The sequence below is a fragment of the Lepidochelys kempii genome, chromosome 1, assembly GCF_965140265.1.
Source record: "Lepidochelys kempii isolate rLepKem1 chromosome 1, rLepKem1.hap2, whole genome shotgun sequence".
NCBI classification, from domain to species: Eukaryota; Metazoa; Chordata; order Testudines; family Cheloniidae; genus Lepidochelys; species Lepidochelys kempii.
The window spans coordinates 23863941-23888643 of record NC_133256.1 but is presented as its reverse complement, the minus strand read 5'-3'; the positions used below and the strand labels follow the sequence as shown (position 1 = coordinate 23888643).

The following is a 24703-nucleotide window of genomic DNA, read 5'->3' as shown; positions in this document are numbered from 1 at the left end:
CTCCTCATAAGTCGTGTGTTCCAGACCCCTAATCATTTTTGTTGCCCTTCGCTGGACTCTCTCCAATTTATCCACATCCTTCTTGAAGTGTGGGGCCCAAAACTGGACACAGTACTCCAGATGAGGCCTCACCAGTGTCGAATAGAGGGGAACGATCACGTCCCTCGATCTGCTCGCTATGCCCCTACTTATACATCCCAAAATGCCATTGGCCTTCTTGGCAACAAGGGCACACCGCTGGCTCATATCCAGCTTCTTGTCCACTGTCACCCCTAGGTCCTTTTCCGCAGAACTGCTGCCTAGCCATTCGGTTCCTAGTGTGTAGCTGTGCATTGGGTTCTTCCGTCCTAAGTGCAGGACCCTGCACTTATCCTTATTGAACCTCATCAGATTTCTTTTGGCCCAATCCTCCAATTTGTCTAGGTCCCTCTGTCCTATCCCTGCCCTCCAGCGTACCTACCACTCCTCCCAGTTTAGTATCATCTGCAAATTTGCTGAGAGTGCAATCCACACCATCCTCCAGATCATTTATGAAGATATTGAACAAAACCGGCCCCAGGATCGACCCCTGGGGCACTCTACTTGACACCGGCTGCCAACTAGACATGGAGACAGTCTCCAAGAACTGACTTAAAAGGACACTATCAAGTAGGTTAGGGTGTCAAAAACCCCATGAATAAGTATGTCCTCAAGAAATGTGATTAGCAACTTAATACAAGTTTTGTTCATTTTCATATTGTTTTACCTCTCATTATACAGTTTATTGCTCTCCAGTGTGCTCAAAACATTTTGGATCAGATCCTCAAAGGCATTTAGGTGCCTAACTCCCACTGATTTCAATGGGAGATAAAAGCCTAAATATCTTATGGATCTAGGCTTTTGTCTGGAAGCGGTACTACCCCTTAAGGAATAGTCTGGCGCTTATAGCTGAAGCAAGTCTGGGTACTTTCAAGGATCCCTCTGCCGTAACCTGGCCTATTTAAACAGGAGGAGGAAACTAGAAGGCATGCAGCTTCAGAGAGCAGAAATGATATACTTAATGAAATATTACTGTTAACTGATTTGAAACAGTTGGGTGTAAGCATAGTAATAGCATGGACTCAGTGCATGTAGGGATATTGGCCACTGAGCTGGCAGACAAAGTGGCAAAAAATGCTGTCAAACACCAGTAAGCTGATTTAGCGATCCCTTTAAGAAAACTGGAATTTAAAAATCTAATTAAAAATAAGTTTAAGAGAGGAATGGAAGGAAATATGGGAAAAGAAACGGATGGAAAAATATTCCGTGAAATATTCCCAAGAGTTGAAAATGCTGATATACTCCACAGCCCTGAGAGAAAGAACGAAGTGGCTCTATTTAGAATTTTAACTGGCCATTGTGGCTTAGATAGTAATTTGTTACTAACAAACATAAAGATAGATAATGTGGGACATGCAAGATCCAGGAAACAATTGATTATCTCCTTTGGGAGTGTGAAGAATGTATCATCAAAAGGGAGTATTTATATGAAAAACTTTAAGGCCTCTAAGTATCAAAATTCTCACTGCGGTGCCTATTAAGAGCATCAGGAAAATGAGGCAATACAGCAATACAGCAATATTGCAACTCTTTAAAGAATATTGGAAAAGGTGAAAGACTGCTTCACAAGTGAGTCTGCTTTGTCATAAAACATCAGATGAAGAAGAAGGAGGAGTAGGCATGCAGATTGCAATGGGTCTTGGTCTTTCTCTTAGGGTCTCGGGGACTAGCGTGACCAGGCCCAGAGACTTTATTTGCTGACTCTCAGTTCAGGAGCTCTGAACCAGGGCGCCACAGTAAGGGCCTTATGAACTTTGTTAAGATTGCTCCTTCCCTGAGACCTTCTTAAAGGGGGCATCTGTTTTATTAGTTTGTTTTGGCTTCCCCTTGCTTGGATCCTTTACAGTCCCCTTTATCGCAAGTGTCAAATTTGTTCTGTTGACATTTTTGTTTGTATGCTTTCTAAATCTTCAGTAAGTTTTAACATACACCCGAAAAAAAAATCCAATTAATACTTCAATTTTTAAAATTTAAACATGTCCTTGCAGTGTTGGAAAAAACACATCATTATACCCTCCTGTTCATGATCTTTCAAACCACCTCCTGTCCCACTGGCAACGGAATACTGTACCTTTGTCAGTCAATGACAGCCACATGGCACATTACCATAGTAATGCATTTTTTAGCTTCATTTAATGCAGTTTAGTGGCTGGAAGCTAGGAAAAGGAAGCATCACCATGTGACCAGATAGGTCTCTGCAGACTATCAGCTCCATGGCCCATGGTTTGTGGCCCTCTCTGCTAGTGCCAGAGAGCCAGAAAATGAAACTGACCAGTTTTGTTTCACTACACAAGCTGAGTGAAGTATTAAGAGCAAATGTAACCCATGCACCTTCTTGGTGTGGTGTTCTGTCCCATCCAAGACCACTTAGAGAGAGTTAAAAAAATCTGCTCTACAGCCTTAGCTAAAAGCTACTTGACTTTTAGCTCATGCAGTAAAGGCTCATGCACTAAGCTCCAGAGATCACCGGTTCAATCCCACGCACCGATGACTGAGGTCTGTTGGCATTACACAAATACAGTATTGCAAACCCCAAGCATTCAAAAATCATAGGTCACAGCCCCAAAAATATGAGTAGATTTTTTTAAATTAGTATATTTTGGGTTCTTTTTATTTGTCTTCTTAGGTCCACATTTCCAAGCTTTGCTTTGAAACTAGGAAGGCTAGAAACTTTGGAGAATAGCTGATCTGTGGGCCCCAGTCACGCCCATACTCCATAGCTCTAACTCCAAGAGATTCTCATAGAAGGCTTCCATGGGACTCGGGAAAAGGTGAAGGCAAGTGAGCCACTGCAGAAGTTGTGCTCCCTTCAGAAACAGAAGGGTAGAAAAGGGCCCAGAAACAGAAAGGGTTTAAAACATTTGCTTTTCACTTGACAGTGGAAAAACAGTTAATAAAAAAGCTAGTTACAGTCGATCAGAGTTAAATTTTGAAAGTGTCAAGAAAGTGTAATAAAAGACCTGAGAAAGGAGATATGCATGGCCTCATTCAATGACTGTTGATGTCAATGGCAGTGTTCTCATAGTCACCGAGCAGGCCCATTGTTTTAACATTTTATCTTTAAATCCTAAAGATTCTCATCCAAACATACTGCTCATTTCAGAGGGAAGTTAGTTTCCCCTCTGTCATAAATATAAAGGGAAGGGTAAACCCCTTTAAAATCCCTCCTGGCCAGAGGAAAACTCCTCTCACCTGTAAAGGGTTAAGAAGCTAAAGGTAACCTCACTGGCACCTGACCAAAATGACCAATGAGGAGACAAGATACTTTCAAAAGCTGGGAGGAGGGAGAGAAACAAAGGGTCTCTGTCTATATGCTGTTTCTGCCAGGGATAGACCAGGAATGGAGTCTTAGAACTTTTAGTAAGTAATCTAGCTAGGTATGTGTTAGATTATGATTTCTTTAAATGGCTGAGAAAAGAATTGTGCTGAATAGAATAACTATTTCTGTCTGTGTATCTTTTTTGTAACTTAAGGTTTTGCCTAGAGGGATTCTCTATGTTTCGAATCTAATTACCCTATAAGGTATCTACCATCCTGATTTTACAGAGGGGATTTCTTTACTTCTATTTACTCCTATTTCTATTAAAAGTCTTCTTGTAAGAAAACTGAATGCTTTTTCATTGTTCTCAGATCCAGGGGTTTGGGTCTGTGGTCACCTATGCAAAATGGTGAGGCTTTTTACCAAACCTTGTCCAGGAAGTGGGGTGCAAGGTTTTGGGAAGTATTTGGGGGGAAAGATGTTTCCAAACAGCTCTTCCCCAGTAACCAGTATTTGTTTGGTGGTGGTAGTGGCCAATCCAAGGACAAAGGGTGGAATATTTTGTACCTTGGGGAAGTTTTGACCTAAGCTGGTAAAGATAAGCTTAGGAGGTTTTCATGCAGGTCCCCACATCTGTACCCTAGCGTTCAGAGTGGGGGAGGAACCTTGACACCCTCTAAGGTCCGAGATGTAATATTCTTCAGAATCCTACTCTGAAAGGTTTGGTTTGGTTTTTCAGTGATCAATAAATAGGCAAAAGGGCTCAAACAGACCTTATAGAATAGCTGCCTGCAAATCCAGGCCCAATGTTGTAAGACACATTGAGGTTTCCCCTCCAGCTATTGTCTGGTGCTGCAGGTCCTCCCAGGATGCTGTCAAGACAAACACAGTTGGCCAATTTGCTAAAAGTAGAAGTCTCCCCAGTGGAACAGCACACCTGAAAATGAGGTGTGAGGAAGGATTACAAAGCTCTAAAAGATTGTGTTGCACAAACTGTATGTGCAACCATTTACTGTTTGTTAAGAGGGCCTGTAAATTAGCATAAACCCTATTAAAAGTGCTTAGAAATTTCATAAGCTAAAATGAGTGTAGAGTTAAAGCAGAGAGACTAATAAAACAAACTCCCGGTCTTGTATCCCTTCCGTGGCAAATCTACAGAATACACTTGTGCTCCAATTTGTCTTTCAGTAAAAGACTCACAGCCAACAGTGGTTTGTAATTCTGTAGCGTATGTTGCTACTATTATATCTCTCTGTGTGTGTGTGTGTGCGTGCTACACAAAAGCAATAAAAAGGGCATCAATTTTACTATCTTTTAATGTAAAAAAGGCTTTTTGCAGTGTGCACACGAATACTGAAGCTAAATACAAAGGATTGAAGTTTACCTACCGTAATAATATTTCTGCATCATGATATCCAATGGGATGAACTGGGATTTTGGGAATTCCCACTCCCTCATCAACTTCAGACCTGAAGATGTATTCTGAGAAACCAAGAATATTCTGGAATATCAAACTTTGCTGTCCTCAGCACCTTGCCTTTTAATTGGAGTTGTTTGTGTAATAATTAAGAGTCCCACAGTCACATCTAGGATCAACGTATACTGATCCCTCCAGTCATCCAGCATCTTGTCACACATCAGGGATTAGTCCCACTGACTCCAGTGGCTACTGCTAGTTTTAATGCAGAAATTTCACTCCATATAAACAGAAGTTTGCAGTGTTTTTCTACCTGGCATTTATGATCAGCAAAGAAATATACATCCAAGCAAGGTTATTACTCCTCTTTGATGGTAGGCATTAATCCAGTTTCAACTAGTCCTCTTGAGAAACATAGTTCCTTGCAAATCTCAGTAAATCCTAATTCATTTCTACCGCATGGCCTATCCACATCTTGATTTACAAGTGCTGTAAAGCTTGGATCATACGCAGAGAGATACTGGCTGGAAACTATTTTTGCTTGGGGAAGGCCAGTTGGAATGATAGGCAGGTAGAACCTATTCCACACTAGGAAAATAAACTCTTGCTGGAAATTCTCTTAAACAGCAAGTCTTTTTGCATGGATACGAAAAACAGTTTAATTGCTAGTGACGAGACCCGTTTCGATACCAGAAGGTGTAAGATGTTTAGAGCTACAAATCTGTCCCTCACCTTTTGCTGGATAACCTGGTGTGAGAGGATCCCCTGCTCCATTCAGATTTAACACATTCCCACGCTGGACTCCCCCTCCAGGAAGGTTCCAGCCACTTGGATAAGGATCTACTCCAGGGGCGCAGTAGTCAGCAGGGTCTGAATACAGTATAATCCCTTTGGCTCCAGCTAATATGGCATTTTTAACCTGCAAAATGACTTGTTTTAAGAAATGTCAAAATGTTTGTATTTGGCTAAGACATTCCCGGGCTCTGCAACACGCCACCAATTGGGAGACTCTTCAGAACGCTCACGTGGCAGAGCTGAAATCAATGACCCAAGGGAAGCATACGTCGAAGTGCAGCATGATCTCAAACAATAGGCATAAGACTGAATAAGAAGAACCAGGTGTTGTTCCCAGCATAACCAGTTTGCTGTATGACCTTAGACAAGTCATTTAACCTCTCTAACTCAGTTTCTCCAGCTGTCAAAATGGGATAATGACGCTTACCTCTTGAAAATGCTTTGAGATCTATGGCTGAAAGAGGCAGTAGTGTTTACTGGTTGTATGGGCTATTAAATTCTGGGCCGGTTTGTTTACCTGCCTTGCCCTCAGGTTCGGCCGATCGCGGCTCCCAGTGGCCGCGATTCACTGCTCCAGGCCAATGGGAGCTGCTGGAAGCGGTGGCCAGTCCTTCCCTTGGCCTGCGCTGCTTCCAGAAGCTCCCATTGGCCTGGAGCAGCGAACTGCAGCCACTGGGAGCCGCGATCGGCCGAACCTGCAGATGCGGCAGGTAAACACACCGGCCCGGCCCGCGGGGGGCTTTCCCTGCACAAACGGCGGAACAAGTTTGGGAACCACTACCCTAAACTAATCTCTTGCAAGCCCTTTCTGAGAAGTTTGCATTCATCTCAGTCAACGTTTCAGTACTCCAATACAGTCATCTCACTTTACTGTTTTGCCAGTCCCTGTTAATACACATGATAAGCATATACTGCAGGCCTGGTTTTTGGATCAGAGCTGGCTCCAGTCACTCACATGTTCTGGTTTACAGTAAAATAAGGAAAAATCTCTATTTGGAAGGAACTTCTGGCTTCTGAAGCAGGAAGTTAATGCTTAATCTGGCTCCCACTAACATCAATAACAACACTCCTTTTGACAGCAATGCAAGGAGCCTCAGACCTTTAATTTACTAATCTAATTCTGATTTGAGATAGAGAAACAAAACAAAAAAAACCCCACAACACTCACTTTGTTTCCTCTGAAGATTTTCCCATATCTGACAATGACAATCTTTCCAGTACAATTAATTCCCATCTCTCGCTCTAGCTTGAAAAAATCTTCTGTGCGGCCATAGTTCACGTACACCAGATCTGCCTATCCAGGGAAGAAAGAAGGTCAGAAACTAGAAATTATACTGTCATAACCATTTGAAAGGATCTCTTTTTAGAATCATGCAACTTTATTTATTGAACATCTGTTATATAGTACTCAATATTTGCAGTTCTACAGTTTTGATCCGGCTCCCAGTGACATTAATGGCAAAACTCTCCCAAATTATTTTTTAGAAAGGCTTGTTTCATTGATGAATTCTCTACATAATCCCATATTTAGAAGCATCCTCATTATCTGATGTTAAAAACTACAACACTAGATTGTTCTTCTGGCAAAGCATGTGCAAGCTGTTGATGGCATGAGTAAAGAAAAGAGCGCTATTCCTAACATGCTGTTGCACGATAGGTAGACTTCCTATTTTACTTATTTCTGCCCACTCACGTGATGTGACATGTGTGGTGACTGTTGTCTGGGATTATCCATCATAGAAGAATCAATCAGATTAACTTTAGAGAGTGTGATCTTTCAGAACTTGAGTGTGCTTCAGATTTATAACAAACAAGAGGGTTTACTCTTAATGAATAAAGCAGATAAAATCCAGACTACTTCCCCTGACCCCATCTCTTAGGTTTCCCCATTAGAAGGAACCATATAAGCTGTAACCTCACCCAGAAGTATCTTTCTAACTAGAAATAGCAATTTCTGATCTGAACAATTTTAGAGCATTTTTATTAAATGGGTAACTTCTAGACTTTACTCTGTCCAGTACATACTGTTGCTGTCCCTTAGGCTATAGCATAATGAAATTCAGTATTGTCACCTAACTGAGATCACTGTAAAAATATTTTAAGAAGTCAGAACAATACACCAATGGTAACTCTTTCCCAAAATATGATTTCAACCATCAGGACTCATAAGAATTGTTTTCTTACCTCTGGCACTCCTTGTGCTGAAAAAGCATTATATGGTGGCAGCACACCGGTAATGTTTTCGTATCCCTGAGGGGGCAGCTCAAAGAAAGATGTATTGAAAATCTACCAAAAGAGCCAAGAAGAAAAAACAGTTACTTTAGAAAAAGCTCTGGGTCAGATTCTTCCTCTGGGCAAGCTCAGTGAAGTCTTGGCGCAATTTTGTGCATTAAATTTAGTTATTAAGAACAGTGTGCCATTTTATATAAAAAATATTATCAGAAAAAGAAATCATGTATAACTTAAAATGAGAGAGGGATACATTGTTAGAACTTCATAACTGAACAAGAGTAGGAAGATAGACAGATAGGAAGATAGATGGATATTTTTGTGGGTGTAAGGTTTTATGAATCACTTCAGTTATTCTTCTGTTTTGATTCAGGCAGAGTGCTGAAAAGGGGTGATAATTAGAGACACCTAGTTTGTCCCTATTATTATAGAGACTTTTTGTAATTTAGTGGTTACACCCACTTAGACTATTGCTCCTTTCCTACTACTTCAGTAGCTGATCTACTCTCTGATTAGGTACAGTACCTTTTGTTACTACCCAAAATCGTCCCATATCTTTAGTGCCCATTCCACTCTTACTCACCCAGTAAGATACTACTCAATGTGAGTAAGGGTGGCAGGATAGGCTTTTACTTTGGATCCGATCATTATTATGTAAAAGAAAATCAACAAACACTTACAAATAATAACTAATATTACAAGGGGTTCTGCAAAGACGTTATTTATTTATTTGTTTGTTTATCTATGTATTTATTTAAACAAAAAAAAGTCCAGGAATTTTTCAGGATGGATTTTTTTGGGACTGGTTGTCCACTTGGCAGAACAGTGGGGTGCGCGTGTGCACACACTAAGGTCACAGCGTCAAGCACTGAAAAGTTAGGAAATACTAGATAACATGATCATGTAATTAAAGTCTGTATCATAATACATATGCATCATGGGAGTGAATTAAGGATTCTGGCATTTCCTAACTTTTCAGTGCTTGACTCTGCAACCACAATAATGTTCTTTGTGTGTGTGTGTGTGTGTGTGTGTGTAATTTCATAGCTTGGAGGGGATAGTGCTCCAGTGGGCACACACTGTCCTGCCAATTCACCCCAAACTTCACCCCTTCGGCCCCTCACCCTTCAGCCTATACCTGTCCTAGTCCTGCCTCTTGCCCACCCAAGTTCCTCATTCCAGTCCCATTCTCCTCACCTAGCCAGTCCCAGTTTCTGCTCCATAAGTTTCTCATTTCAATCCCCATTTCCATGCCAGCCACTTCTAGTCTCCTCCGTTTAGACTTTCCATCCCAGTCTCCCTACACTCACGGTCTTCCCTTCCCTTCCTTAATTATCCCAGTCTCCTTGCCAGTGCTTCTCCCACACCCTGGTTCCTTGTTAATGCTGACTTCCCCTCCACCTCACTTGTGGCCAGTCCCAATCTTCCTCATCACCAGCTCCTCATCTCAGTCACCCCCCACCTTAGCTCTCAGTTCCAGTTTTCTCCACCCCACAGGCTCCTTTTCCCAATCTCCTCTCCCTGTCTCTGCCCTCGTCTGGCTCCTGTCCACTCTGCATTCCATTCAAGTGGCTTTCCTTTTTCCCTGTTGGGATGTTAGCAGAGGGAGCCCAGTGAGCACAGAGGAGACAGCTGCCCTACTCTCAGTCCTGGTGCCCAGCTTGCAGCAGCCCAGAGTCCTGGAAACTCCTGCTCAGCCCTAGGCTGGAGTATGCTCAATACGTACAGAATCTTCTGGGAATTTAGCTGTGAAGCTCTACCAAGTAGCTACTGATCATGTGCAAACCCCAATTCTTCAGAGGTTTATAACTTGACCAAATTTGGATAGATTTTTCAGAGGGAGAACAAAAGGTACATCCCTGTCACAAAGGCAACCTCCCTGCCAAATTCCAAGTCTCTGCTCCAAAGCACGAGGACTACAGAGCTTCTTAGATAAAAGGTCATCAGAATTTAACGTGGGCAAAACAATATATTTTCCCCTAACCTCATTCTCAGAAACAGCTGTACTTGTTTGGCTGAAATTAAAAAAATAAAAAAATAAAATTCAGCGTGAGGCAGACATGCGGCATGGCAAATTTCAGATGGTTACAGTTTGGTAATGGTGTAAGTTACTGAAAAGAGGATCCTAGAATGGGAAGTGTTGGGCAACCTAAATAATGGCAGTGCTATCTGCCCCTCCTATAACAAATAAATTGGATAAACTAAGTTTTCACTTCATTTGCATGGTTACTCGATATTCCATATTCTTTCCAAAATCTTAATTCTAGATGACTCATGTAGCCCCTGCATTGTATTATTGCATTCTGCAGAGAAGGTAGGCATGTAATGCATTCATGCATCATTACGTCTACTTCAGTGCACTAGGCACTTTGAGGAAGGAAGCCAGAAGGAAAAAACCCCCAAACATACGGAGTTGTCAAAACTGTACCTGAAAAGCAGTGAAATATTGGTATTCGATCTTGGGGTGGGGATGGCTTCGCCATACACAAAACCTGCCTTGTGCTTGGTTTGCTGCACAGCAAAACAAGGAGGGCGCAATAAGGCAGTGGATTCCTTTTTTGTGTTTGCAAGATGTAAGCAATCCCCACTGATCTGTCCTGGCAGAAACCATTTCTAAACATTAGTCCAAGAGATTGGGTGACATAATCCAGCAGCACTGGATTTCCCTTTCTAATAAAGAGGCTTTTCATCAGATTATAAAACACAATGAAGATGCACAGGTGTGAGTGGGGGCAGAACCTGACCCCATTTCTTGAAAGAGCTATTCTACATACAGTTGACTAAAATAAGATCACCTCATTCCCTTGATCATCAATAATTGAGACATAGTTGGGCTGAGTTTCATTCGGGTAGGAAAGGAGGACATCATAATGAACCAGCTCTGCTGAATCCAATCCAAATTCCTTCCACTGGGCTTGAATTTGTTTAGCAAGGTGAAGGTTCTGTTCTGTTCCTGCCAGGTGAGGAAACTTTGTAAACGAACTAAAATAAAACAGAGTCATGGGTAAGCAGAGAGTTCAGAAAAGCATTTGACAGAGGAGTCCAAGTAGGCTAATCTTCATAACACATGCAAGAAGTAAGTTGTTATGGTTAAATCCCTTAGATGAAACGGTGAGCGGTACAACATAGTTACCAGAGCCTGGGGCAGGATAATGTGCAAAGAGATCTTTCCTGCTGTGCTAAGACAAATCAGCTCAGCTTTTCACTCTGAGTAACAGGGGTTAGAGCACTCTCCTGAGAAGAGGGAGACCGCCTGCTCAAATCCTTTCTCCCCGTTTGACAGAGAGGGGGGAATTGAACCTGGGTCTCCCATATCCCAGGTGAGTGTTCTAATCACTGGGAGAAAAGATATAAAGTGGGTCACACCTCCACCTGCCAGATTTTCAATGGGGTTCCATTTGGGAGGCAGCCACTAATCACACCAACCAGATTGGGCTCTGCATGAAAATTAGGTGGACGAATGCATGTGTTCCCCCATTTGTGACTTGCTCTAAGGCTTAGGTGGGAGACAGTTGGCTGAACGCCTAGAGGGAGGCAGCAGCATGCATACCTAGAGGCAGAAACTTAGGTGCAAAGTGAATTTAGATGCCTACAGGTTTAGGTAGCAGTTTTGTGGATCATTGTGGAGACAAAACTGGGATTTAGGCACCTGAATCCAACATATAGGTGCCTAAATCTGGGGTTTAGGTGCCTAAATACCTTTATGGATCTGGGGTTATAATTCCCAAACAAAAAACACATTACATTAAGTTACATATAAATAATTTAGGGTTATCCTCCCAGTTAGGAGAATGTGAAGTAAATAGGGTAGAGACTAAATAATAATAATTTTGCTTTTGGCCTTGCTTTTAATTTGAAGAGGCTAAATAAGCAAGTAAGAGAATATAAGTGAAAGCCCAAGACTGTACCCCTCCTCCCCACGCACCGAGCTGGTAGCCTTGAAGATAAGGGGCTAATCAAGCAAGAGGTTGCAATGGTTACCAAGTAGCTGGAGGGGAGGGTGTAAGGAGGAAATGCAGAGTCTGCAAGAGAGTAACCATGACCAAAAGAAACACCGCTCCTTACCTCTCCTATCAAGTACAAAAGAGGTGGTCCTATCGACCCCAGACTCAGGACCCCCAGAACGGAACATGACCATATATTGGAAGGGGTGATACCAGGGGAGTGTCACTACAAGTATAATTAAGTTTGCCAAGAAGAGTGGGGGAGAAGAGGGAGCTCCACCGGCGTGCGAAGCAAAGGATTAGGAGAAGAAGGGGGTTCTATCAGCGTAGAGCACTGTAGTTGGGGAAGGGAAAAAGGAAAACTCTACCGGCATATAAAGATAGTCCAGCTGGTGTGAAGGGTTTCAGAATATGCTTGTTTATTTAGCCCCAATAAACCCACTGAATTACCTGCAAACTGGACTCTGAACTGTTATTTTCCGGCAAACTGTGTTTGGGAACTGAGAGGGAGGAGGGAGCTGGACCCCTGCCAACACTTCCCCCCCACCCATAAAGCCAGAAACTTCAAAGTTAAATTTAAATGTAAAAGAAATCCACATGTTAAGGTATAGAAATGCACATAAACAGCCTTAACTTTGCCCCCTAATGGCTCCATTCAATAACCATACAATTTTGGTTGTTGCATATTAACGCTTTTGGTCCCATATTAAAGTGATTTTTAAAGATACATTAGGGTTCACTTCATATGTTTTTTCTTGTGGTCTCACTCTCCTCCTTAGAGCAGTGATCAAATGGGTGCACAGTTAAGGTTATGTGATGTGGGAGGTATTACTTGTACCTCTGCATTTCCTGATTTTCTGATGTTGAAGTTTTGCTTCTCCTACCCTGTGAGAATAGATTGAATAGCTTGAGGGAACGAGAGTGTGATGTGGAAGCCTTAATTTTGTATTTCTTTTACAACACCTTTAACATAGTCTTTGGATAGTGAATTAATGTAAAAATTTCTGCAGTTCCTGCTTTAAAGTGTACAGAAGGTGTTCTGGCATTATGAAAACAAGCAGACTAGATATGGATAATTCCCTGTGGCCCAGAGACTTCAGCATAATTACTGAGAAATTTCACACTGTTTTCAGTGTGTACATTTCCTAGACTTTTGTATGCTCTCTCTCTCTCTCTCTCTCTCTCTCAACTCTCTAATTTACTGTGAGCAACAAAAAACAAGACAGGGTCTATGTAGTTTTTGCTCTCTAATTCATGTTAGAAGTGAAAGCACTTAGGTTTAAAATAAATAAAATAAAATAGAAATCAAATTAGTCATGAGTTGTACGGTGTCCTAGAGGCATCCTCACACTGTCAAATGCTGAATATCAACATATGTTACTAACCAACGTTGATTTATATTGGCTTTTGGGGATATTTTTGATTACATTATCCAAAAGTAAACGTGTGCAAGAGTCATTGTTTTCATTTCCAGTGACATACATGACAGAAGTAAAGGCTACTGATGTGTCTTTTGCTCTTCATACATAGGGTTACCGTACGTCCGTATTTTCCCAGACATGTCCAGCTTTTTGGTTCTTAAATCGCCATACGTGAGGAATTTTTAAATATCTAAAAATGTAACATTAATATATTTCTACAAGATAAATTGCTTTCTACTTTACCCCAGCTAATTGAGTCACTAGGTGCTGAGATACAGAGATTAATGAATCACTAGCTATATTATTTATCATGTAATAGCTGTCCATCTGCAACACATAAAACATTTTCCTTTTCTAAGGTATCTGTTCGAGACTAAAGCAAAGTTCTTTATTGAGCTTAGGACTTAAATAATGTAAGATGCAGGGGGGAAATGTTAAACTAGCTGGAGTTCAGATAATGGAAAGGCTTTTGTATAAAAAAAACAGAGAACTTACAGAACTGCATAGATAACCTTAATAAAAGCAACATAACTAACAGCATGAATTTTTCAATGAGAAAATCATATTGTTCAAACCATAGATTTTTCAATTGTCTGCATGTAGATAAGTTTTGTCTGCACAGTCTTGCAACACTATGTATTCCTTTAACATCTACATTTTTATAGCAAGTATACAAAAAAAACTTGTGTAAATAGAAATATTATATATATATATATATATATATATATATATATATCACATCCTCTACTTTTCAAGCTTTATCAGTCTATTTGGAGAAAAGGACACTTTGGAGTACAATAATTTCTAAAAATTATTATTGGAAAAAACCATTAAAATGAGAGCATATGTTTTATTTCTTTTCTCAACATTGTGCACAAACCAAGTAATCCCAAAACATAAAAGATATCATAACAGCACAGCCAACAAATGCTCTGCCATGGGGCTAATGTTACAACTTATGGCTTTTGTGGCTGATATAATTATTTGAAAACCAAAAAGGATAAAGCTTACCCAAGAAACTGCTTGATGTTTTCTGCTTTCATTTCAGCCACAAGTTTCTGTCTCACATTTTGATAGGCATCTGCTGAGCTAGTTGTTTTTTTAGTAGGTTTCATTAACCAGCCTGAAAAATATCATTAAAGTCTGATACTTACCAAGCCCTACAATGCTCAAGTATTTGTGAACATGCTTAACTTTAAACACAAGTAATCCCATTAAAGTCAATGGAACTATTCACATGCTGACATTTTAGCAGATCCCTAAGTGTTTGCTGGACCGTGGCCTAAAATATAAAAGGAATTACAAAGTAAAATGTTTATTGTTACTGGATCATGATGAAGTGACAGGTCACTCCTGTATTTATATGAGCACACATGATAAATATAGAATATCGTTTAACCAGATTCTTCTGTCAGCAGTTTTAGACCTGTAACTTGAATGGAGTACTACCAGTTCACAATGAGAGGAGAATCGGACCCATCATATTCACAGTGAACCTTTGCTGAACAGTGAGAGGGACTGACCCCTTCCTGAATGAATTTGCTCAGGTATTTAACTTAAAGCATGTGCATGAGCATTTTCAGGACCAAAGCCCAGGATTCCATGACCTCCCGCCAGCTCCATAATAGTTATTTGGTGTTCAGGGGAGGAGGGGGAAAGTTAAAAGTATTTTCAAATACTGCATTGTCAAATCCTGTCATTCATTGCAAATGTTTGTGGTGTTGCTCCTCTGTAGCAGAAAACCCACATAAACATGGAAAATGACTTCAATGAAACTGACAATCCACAACAGTGATGTCAAGTGCACAATGGAAAACTGAAAGAGACTCTTTGTCGCTAGGATCTTTCAGTAATAGTCATCTTAAGTGTGTTCTGTAAAAAAGTTTCTTTTGAAAAAGGGCAGAAGTATTGGGTTGGTTTGTTTGTTTGAGATTGACCAGATCCTTTTAATGTTTAGCCTGATCAGTTTTAAGCATTTCATGCCCTATATTGCAAGTGACTGTACAGTCAGACCTCTGTGCCCATGCAAAGACCCACTGGAGTAAATGGGGATCCCATAGGAGTGCAGCAACCCACCTGTGAGTTGTCAGTTGACAGTCCCTTATTTCAAAACCCAAAGGTTCAGAGTTACTCAGACCTTAAACTCTATGATGGCAGCAAATGGAAGCCGCATCCCCACCTTTTACAATAAAACAAGGAGGAAAAGCACAACCCTCTGTAATTTCCAAACTGTATTTCTTGAATCAGATAATCAGACTCCTTGTTAAGAAGCTACCAGTTCACTCCGCCAATTTAGCAGTAAACATGGACACACACACACACATAAACCCTCACCCCAGTCATGCAGGTGGCTGGGAATGGAAGGAAAGGACAGCCTTTTTTTGAAACCCTCTAAAGAAGGTGAATATTTTGGAAGTCGCTGACAAGCAGTAAAATCCCTCTGGGTGCTATTCTTAACCTTCACACATACACAGGGTAGGTTTCAGACAGTGTGTATGGTAACACCCATTGTTTCATGTTCTCTGTGTATATAAAATCTCCCCACTGTATTTTTCACTGCATGCATCTGATAAAGTGAGCTGTAGCTCACGAAGGTTTATGCTCAAATAATTGGTTAGTCTCTACGGTGCCAGAAGTACTCCTTTTCTCTTTACACAGGGTAGGGAAGTTTAAAGTGCAGATCTGGTAAATGTTTGGGAGATGGAAATAATAAAGGGGACTGTATGGTGGAGGATGGTGTGTGGAAGTGGTGGTATGTCTATAGAATAGTACCCGGGGAGTTGGGTGTGGAGGGCTGAGTGCCTAGGAGGTTATGTGTCTGTGGGGGAAAAGCGGTTGCATATATTTGAAGAGGGAGAGGAGAAGGAGACTATGTACTGGGGTGGGGAAGGAGCAGTGGGAGGGATGGGGGGTGGGGGTGGTGTATGGGGAGGAGATGAGGGGGGGAGTGTGTGGGGGAGGAGGAGATGGGGGAATGTGTGTGTGTTATGGGGAGGAGATGAGGGGCGTGTGTGTGACGCTGCGAGTGTGTGTGTGAACAGTCTGTAAATCCCCGGTTCAATCCCTGGCTGAGCTCTGGGGCCCCAGCTGGTCTCCGCGCGGGGCGCTCCATACTCACCTCCCAGGAAGCCCAGCAGGAAGAGGGCCAGCAGCAGGGCGCAGCCCAGCCCCGTGCGCAGGGCGCCCTGCCTCCCGCCCATGGCTCCAGCCCCCAGGCACAGCGCGGGGCCAGGGCCCCTCTCCGCCCGCGCCGGGTCTCCCTGCTCCCCGCGCGTGGCGCCCTGGCCGAGCGGAGCGCGAGCCCATGTGTGATGTGTCACGCTGGGAGCCGCGGCCCGCTGGGCCCGTCCCCTTTGGCAGGGAGCGGAGCTGCCAAGCGAGGCCGAGCGGCAGGGCAGCTGCTCCACCAAGGGAGGCGCTAGGAGGAAAATCTTGTGCTTGCGTTGCGGGCTGTTTCTGTTATAAGGCTTAGCAGCAGCGTCTTTTATCCGAGACCCTCAATCTGCTCCCCACCAGCGGGGACGTCATCACCCCCATTTTACAGGTGGGGAAACTGAGGCACAGCGAGATTTAAATGATGCCCAAGGTTAGGCTGTTGTCAGTGGCAGCAGCAGGGATGCAACCTGGATCCCCTAAATCTGTGCCCCTGGTCCCTTGTAAGACTTTGAGGCAAATTTTATCCCTGTAAGGACATTTTAAGATAAAACAAGTGTTTTTCTTTTACACCCACAGACCAGAAAATAGTAGCAAGAAAATATCTATATCTAAAATGGACCCAGAGCAACACAAAGGAGAGCAGTTGTTCTGAAGGACAATTTGTGACAATTCTCTCCCCTGCTTTTATTTAAAAGTTACTCTTTCTATATTCATTTCCCATTTGTTATGGTAGAATGGGCTACAGTAGGAGATTAGGCTGATGCGTTGGAAGGGAAGAAAAGGCTGGAGAAGCACAAAGGGCTGTTGCTGATTCTTTATTGTTATTTATTGTCAAGTTGATAACAGGCTCCCTGATGAATAGTTGGACCAGCTCTAAATACAACTGACTTCCACTGTCTCTGGGATTATTTACAAAACTCATCCAATTAAGCTGACCCTGAAACCCAAAGTTGCAAAATTGTTGCCCATAATCAGCAGCTTTGTATAGCTTATGTGATTGGTTCCAAAGGCTCTTACAGGCAAATCTTGCAGTTCTTACTTAGCCAAATCTCCCATGGAACTTCTTCCCATGGATTTGTACTGCTAAGTACAGCATGCTGTGAGACAGGCCCACGTGTAAGGGGACTATTGCCCCCTTACTAACATTCAGTGGGGGTGTTTTAGTTGGCTAGCTCCCAGTACTAAAAAGGGGGAAGGGTCGATGGGCAATCAGGACCCTGAGACTGACAGCCCCCAGGAACAATGGGGAGAGGCCAATGCCCCAGGTCAGCCTGAATGACAGGGTGGGCAGGCTAATCAGGGAGTCAGGAGGCCAGGGAGATCCCATCCGCCCTGTGAGCTGGAATTGCCTGGGTCAGACAGAGTGGGGCCGAGCTAAGGAGAGAGCAGGGGCCCAAGCTGAGCTGGGGAGCAGAGCTGTGCCAGATCCAGAGGGACCAGAAAAGCATCCCAGAGAGAGCAGACCCTGTCCTGGGAGCAGAGCTGCAGCCCCAAAGCCAGAGGCACAGCCTAGAGAGAGCAGACTTGCCCTGGGAGGAGAGCTGCAGCAACCAGAGCCAGAGGGACCAGAGAAGCAGCCCAGGGAGCTGGACGCAGAGCAGCAGAGACAGAGTGGTGGAGCTGGGGCTGGAGCAGTCTGGAGCTGGGTGCGGTGAGCAGCTGGGGAGAGCAAGGGGGACCCTGGGCAGCAGGCCCAGCACAGGGAGACGCCTCAGCCAAGAGGTTTTGCAGGCCAGGCTTGGATCGTAACCCCGACAAGGCAGGGGCGACACTGGGAAGAAGGGTCCTACCACTTAGAGCCTGAGAGCGTGTGGCCACACCAGAGCAAGTGTCCAACCCACAGCATCCCTGCAGCACAGCCAGGGCCTGAGAAGAAGGCCTGGGACGCACAAGGAACAGACTGTGAACTGCCCTGACATTCCAGAGACACTGTTTGTGATGTTCCCTGCCACAGAGCGGGCTGATGTGTTTCCTTTAACCTTTCCCATTATTCCTTATTCTTTTTAAAATTAATTGTTGATTAAATAACTTGCATTTGCTTTAACTTGTATATAATGGTCAGTGGGTCAGAGAAGTGCCCAGTGCAGAGAGAGTACCCCGGAGTGGGGACACCCTAGCCCCTGTCCTAGGTGACCACAGCAGGGTTGGGGGTTGAGCCCCCCAGGAATCCTGGGCCCAGGCTTGTTGGGGTTACGAGGACTCTCCAGACAGGAGAGTGGAAGGGGAGTCCTCAAGGGAAGGGAGGCCACTGGGTAAAGGAAGTGGGAGTGAGGACTCAGATCCTTTCACTAGCCCACTTCACTGGGGTAGTGCAGAAGCCAGGAAAGTTCCCCCACTTACACAAGGATTCAGACATCTTATCTAAGATAAGTGGAAAGTTGCTAGTCAATTGCACATTTTCTTTTTAAAGCCTATTAGGACCCTGATCCTGAAGGTGGACTCTTACTTCCGTGCAGAGCCTCACTGAAGTCAAGGGGCACAAAGACCTATCCACACTGGATCCAATTATAAGATCAGATTATAGGTTAAGGTTGAAGGTGTGAAAGCTTCCTGGGGACCCCTGGACATGACCTCAGCTCTCGTTTCACCACCACACAGAAAGGATGAGCCCAGCAAGGAATGCTAAAAGAAATGACTGTGCTCTGCATAAAACTCCTTCCTCAAATACAGGCAGCTGAGCTGAAGCCATTCAAAAACAGGTGGAAGATCTGGTTAATGTTTAGATCACTTCCTAGGAACTTGGCAGTGGCTTTTCAGAACAGACACTGATAACACAATTATATCACTTGGGGATTCTGCTCTCACTCACATCTATGGCTTTAGCACCTTAGTCAGATTGTGCCTGTTTTCTTGGACAAGTGAGAAGCATGTCCAGTTTTGTGATTACTATTATTGTTTTTAACTACTTGATGACAGCTTGCAAAGCTCTCACTAGAATTCAGAACAGAGAAACCTTCCACTCCAGTAGCTCATTTGAGATGCCAGATGGAATTCCACCTACAGAAACGACAGCTGGGAACACATGGTGTATTATTAGCGTTTATTTAGCACCGCAGGTGCATGTGTGGCATTTAACAGACAGCAAACTGACAGATTTCTGCTTTTAGGCATTAACAGATGAAGTTAGACATAATACTGCATGTGATGATGAACAGGGGAGTGGGAGAGGAGGATGAGAATGAGACGAGCACCAGTTAGAAAGTATGATGTGATTTTATTGCTATGTATGGGTCCATTCAGTGTCACAACCAGTACTAGGGGTCAACAGTGGGGACTAAACCTAGGACCTTCAAGTGTAAAAGTAGTTCTGTCACTTCAGCTACAGCCTTAATTCCTCTAGCTGAGAGCTATAGTAGACTCTTATCTGTGGACCAGCCACTAGAAGGCCACATGCACTTTAGCCATTTATTAGTGTAATATGTTAAAATATTGTCCTGTGTCTAGAATAAAAGGGTGGGGTGGAGGTCTGTATAAGGAGAGTCACACACCAAGCACGTATCTTTCTTCTTCCCAGTGGATCACTCTAGAACATCTTCATGTACACACACACACACACAAATTGTCTATGAATGCCACTGAGGAACCTTGTGTTGAAACATTAAGTCGTTATCCCACATAGCTGCCTCGTGGGAAAACAACAGAGTCAACATATACAGGCCTCAGGAAAACCCATTCTCCCAGGGACAAAGAGAAATTTTAGCTTGGTGAGAGGGGCTGGAGATGCTTCTATTTCTCTGGAAGGGAGGAGGGAGAACAGCCAACAAAAAACCATCATTTCTTTAACCAGACAGGAGCAGAGCAGTTGGAGCTGCAACATTTTTTCCCCAAGGCGGGGGGACTAGGTCGAGCTTTCCCTGCTCCTAAACTGGGGAGAAGGTGCTCCTCCCTTGTTCTGTCTCTCCCTATCACACGGCTCCTCTCTCTCAGTCCGTCTCTTTCTCATTCTTTCCCCTCGTTTCTCTCCCTCTCGTATTTTCTCCCCTACAAATATGCTGCTCCCTTCTCAGAAACAGAGTTTCTCTTCCGCTGTATGTTGGAGGCCTGTGTCATTTTATTGATCTCATGCATGGTTGTGTTCCCTGTCTGCTTTAAGACGGTGTATATGCAAGATGGATAGTCTTCTGGGGAGACAGGAGTTCTTGGTAACACTTGACAGCATCCCATCTCTTGATCATATTTTGTAAATTAATATTCAGTAAACACTGTTGTTTTTCTAAGTCGCCACCACATTCTTTAATACCATTGCTCAAAACAAAGGAAGCACTGAACAATGTTAGTTAAAGTTTCCTCATAACTGGTTAAATTTATACTTGGGTTCCTTCTGCCTTTTGGCAGGTGCTTTTAAAAACACTAACTACAATTAAAATAATCTGTTGGTAACTGTGGGTGTACAAATCAATGCCTGGATTAACAAGCTTGGTGAGTTTGTCTTTGGGGATTTTGAGAAGAGCAAATGTGCAATACTCAGCCATCATAACATGTAAATTCCTTTGTGGATCCTGGCCATAGGCAACTTTTCTATTCAGAGTTTTAGAGCCCTTTTAATGATTAAGAAATTGGTTTAATTCGTGATTTAACTCAGCTGCCCATCTTTGTTAATCTGAGATGATGAATTTCTGCACTTTGACAACCAAAACTGTCACTCTGGTAAATAGAGCCTGACAATGTCTGAGAGTGAAATTCCTCAGTGCAGAAGCCCAACAAAAGGCCTTTAGGTTGTTTAAGTGAAAGGTAATTAGTACATAAGACTTGCACTGGACCCCTGTACCACAGTGAATTTCACCCTTGGGCCTACGTTCTGCAAATGGATCCACGTGGGTGCATTCCTGTGTCCACACAGATCCATTTTCAGGAAGCACCCCTTAGTAAACTGCCAGGAAAATCCATTTAGGCAGGGCTCCCCACCTGGGTAATAAATCTCCTCGTTTGGCTTTCAGTTTTTATAATCAAGGGACCATAAACGTTACCGCTAATGTAAAGAAACTCACAAATATTAACAGGCAAGTTTTGGTAAGTGTATGCTAATTATTTGCATCCCAGGCATAGCCTAACTAGATGGCGCCATTAACTGGTATAAGTCAAACATTAAGCCTTGCCACACTTTTTCTTGGTTTATAAAGGTCAAATGTTATCCTCATTCTTTCCCTTTAGACAGCAGTGCTGGAAAAGGAGGCACACTACAGAAAGTTACTCAGTGCACTCAGCACTCATTCCTCTACTTTCCCGGTTGTTCCTAAGCATACATCACCACCACAGCAGCATGTGTAAAGGAGCTGCCAAACAAAGGGTGATTAAGACAACTAAGCACAAGCTGGCTGTGAAGGGAAGAGGAGCCATGGCTCTGCCCTTGTGTCCAATAATGCCACTGCTCACACTAGTCTGGAGCTATCACTTATGGAAAGCAAGGACTGTGCTGTTGTTGTCTGGACTTTGTACAGTGATGCAAGCAAGAGGCGGTTTAGAGAAGGGGGACAGCTCTTTGTATACTCCCCCCCATATTTCCCTGGGAAACTTTGCAGGACTGGCCATAATCTGACCCTTTACTTTAAAAAAAAATTATTCAAGAACATCAGACTGATTAAGGAGTAAGTGTCATTTTCTGGTGCTAGCACGGCTGAGAGCATTATAGAGAGCTGGGGGGAAACAGAGAAAAAGAATGCTCAATAAATCAAAGCTTTAGATAAAAATCAGATGTAGAAAAATCTGAAAACCAACTGGATGATGTAATGTGCCAGACCACTTCCATTATTTTTTTTTAGCTGCAGTATCTGAGGGACTGATTTATGAGGAAAGAGGAAGAGCTAAATATGCACAGCTGGGCCAAATGATGACTATAGGGCAGTAATGGGCAACCTGCGGCCCGTCAGGGTAATCCGCTGGCGGGCCGCGAGACAGTTTGTTTACGTTGACCGTCCGCAGGCATGGCCACCCATAGCTCCCAGTGGCTGCCGTTCGCTGTCCCTGGCCAATGGGAGCTGTGGGAGGCAGCGGCCAGCACGTTTGTCACAACAAACTGTCTCGCGACCTGCCAGTGGATTACCCTGACAGGCTGCAGGTTGCCCACCACTGCTATAGGGGATAATAACCATGTAACTGAAGGATGCAAACATGAAGGAAGGAGAGGAATAGTTTATGGTGCAACAAAACGTTTGGGGAGGGTGGTGGATGTCATCATGACAGTGAGAACCACGAGAACGTGGAGGAATCTTCCAAGAAAACTGCTGGAAGCCTCATTTCTTGGGTCATTTAAAATTGGCAGGACAAAGCACAAGGAACTACACCATCGGGAAAAATCCGAGAGGCAGGGATTGGAGAGCTGACCTAACTTTGAAAGTCTTTTCTCTCTCTGATTTGAGTTGGCTTGTGTGCTCAGTGGAGCCAGCCACTGCTGATCATATGAGTAAACCACATGCCAGACTCATACATGTTTAAATTTGTACTTTGTCCCACTTTTTTCTTTCTCTACAAATTTTACAGATGGCAGGTGTACTGTACTTATAGCAAAACTTGAAAGGAGAGTCTAAGGAAGACAGTAATAGTTTGGCTCTTTCAAAGTCATCAGTGTCTCCTTTGCTTCTAATTGCTTGTGCATTAGAAATACCTTGAAAACAGACAAACAAATAGATTTAGTTAGGAATACCTTTGGCACAGATAAATAGATCTTCATCCTCAGGCGGAAAGCCTATTTGTGCGAGGCCATTTCATGGGTGACATTTATTGTTCCCATCCACCTTTTTATTAATAGTGACCGAGAGGTTTCTTGTTGTTTTTAAATGGCGTCAAGATGCTAAGAGAAAAGTAACATAGATGAGTCACCTGAGCTCTCAGCCCAGAACTCTCCATGATCACTACCTTTCCCCCATGCCATCTGTGACACCATTTTAAGGAGATATTCCCATCTCATTGTGTGACTCCTTGTGCAATAGGGGAGTTGTAAGGGCATCACCTAGAGTATATTTATGCAACCCTGTAGAAAATACTAGAAAGTTAACTAATATGTTAGAAAGTGTTGGAAATAAGGATGACTGTTCTGTTTTACTGATAAAAGTAGTACAAGATAATCATCAGAACAATCAGGCTAATATATTAGATTAATTACATTGCACAACTGTGAAACTATAAAAATTGTGATTTCTGCAATTTAGCATGTTAAGTGGAAAGGAAACCAGGGTTTTTTTCTGTGCGCGTGGGGGGGTGTGTTATTTTTAAATATGAGGTGGCTATTTGAAATGAACGTCTTTTAATTTAGTATCTCACTTGAACAATGATCTCAACTCCACTCTCTCCTAATAGAGTTTCAGAGGGATCATACCTTAATGTTGTTAAATGTAATGGAAGTGAGGGAGGGAGACTGACAGGACTGGACTGTTTGCAAAGAACAAGGTTTTTAAATAATCCTCCTCCTGTCTGTAAATGCTCTGTTTTTGAGGGCTCCACAGCTGTCAACTACAGTCTTTCCCTTCTGAGTATGTTGCTTATATGTTTACGCGAGGTCCTTCAGCGTCCCTGCTGCAGCCTGCACAGTGAAGGCTGCAATGGAGATCTGCCTCTTTACTTCTTCCCAGGCTTTGCGCTGATCTGCTTTGTTTCCAATATCAAACATGGCATCGTAGATCCCTGGAAATGACTCTCCAGCATACTTGTTGTGGCTGCTTGGAGCAAAAATAATGTGTCTGTGGGGAAAGAGAAAAAAATACTGCACATTATGACAATAGAACAAATGTTTATTTTCTGAATAAATCCTCATCCAATGAATATATCAGCTGTCAAAGCGAATCCTTAGTATCAGGAATGCACATAAATAGGGTTCTTTTAGCAATGACACTATACTATATAAAGCAAAAAACCAAACAACTAAAATTCCCATTTCTCCCCAGATATCTTCTAAGCACACCTACGAACATGCTAAATTAGTCCATGTGAATGCCAGTGTCCTGGAGGAGTGGCGACATGGATTATAAACGTTTTTTTCTTTCCCAATGTTTTTGATTAAAGGAAAAAAACAACCAACCATGGTTTCTGGCCCTGAAGAGTACTTTGAGTTAGGAAGGCTGACGCTTAAAGCGTCAGTAAACTGGCCTTGACAGATATTTATTCAGGAGTTGTTAAAAGTACAACGATTGTCAATATTAATGTCTGTTTTCTCTTGCTAGGCTGCTTTTTTCAGGAAAGGTGAATGTTCTGCACTATGCTGGAGTGAGAGAAGGATACAGAAGGTTCAACTAGTCTGCCCACAAAACAAGATTCAATGGTTTGGTTAAAATGTTAGAGACCAGCAAATCTATTTTCCTACTACTGCAGTGATGGTCTTTCACTATATTTTGTACCACTATGATCAGTCTAAGGTTAACTGTTCCATGTGTTAGGGCACCCCCCCCACTTTTTTTTTTTAGGAGAATGTTAG

General features: G+C 42.9%; 2 protein-coding genes across 6 annotated transcripts in view; both read right to left on the bottom strand.

Moving 5' to 3' along the window:
- The window catches only part of LOC140908873 (N-acetylated-alpha-linked acidic dipeptidase 2-like), a 55325-nt gene extending 38771 nt beyond the window's left edge, over positions 1 to 16554 (bottom strand). Inside the window, exons 1-8 of one of the 3 annotated variants that reach the window (XM_073336829.1) lie at positions 16262 to 16554; positions 14155 to 14266; positions 10574 to 10760; positions 7734 to 7835; positions 6718 to 6843; positions 5487 to 5673; positions 4726 to 4819; positions 4111 to 4209 (exon numbers count right to left, since the gene is read on the bottom strand). In XM_073336829.1, coding sequence (XP_073192930.1) covers positions 4111 to 4209; positions 4726 to 4819; positions 5487 to 5673; positions 6718 to 6843; positions 7734 to 7835; positions 10574 to 10760; positions 14155 to 14266; positions 16262 to 16343 — 989 coding nt within the window. In that variant the 5' untranslated portion in view covers positions 16344 to 16554. The remainder of the gene's footprint in view (positions 1 to 4110; positions 4210 to 4725; positions 4820 to 5486; positions 5674 to 6717; positions 6844 to 7733; positions 7836 to 10573; positions 10761 to 14154; positions 14267 to 16261) is intronic. The other 2 variants (XM_073336839.1, XM_073336848.1) reach the window with 2 other exon arrangements.
- A 2766-nt stretch (positions 16555 to 19320) lies between these two features.
- Positions 19321 to 24703, bottom strand: part of LOC140908865 (glutamate carboxypeptidase 2-like) — a 55498-nt gene continuing 50115 nt past the window's right edge. For all 3 annotated transcript variants that reach the window (XM_073336796.1, XM_073336805.1, XM_073336788.1), the window contains one exon: positions 19321 to 23972. In XM_073336796.1, coding sequence (XP_073192897.1) covers positions 23783 to 23972 — 190 coding nt within the window. In that variant the 3' untranslated portion in view covers positions 19321 to 23782. The remainder of the gene's footprint in view (positions 23973 to 24703) is intronic.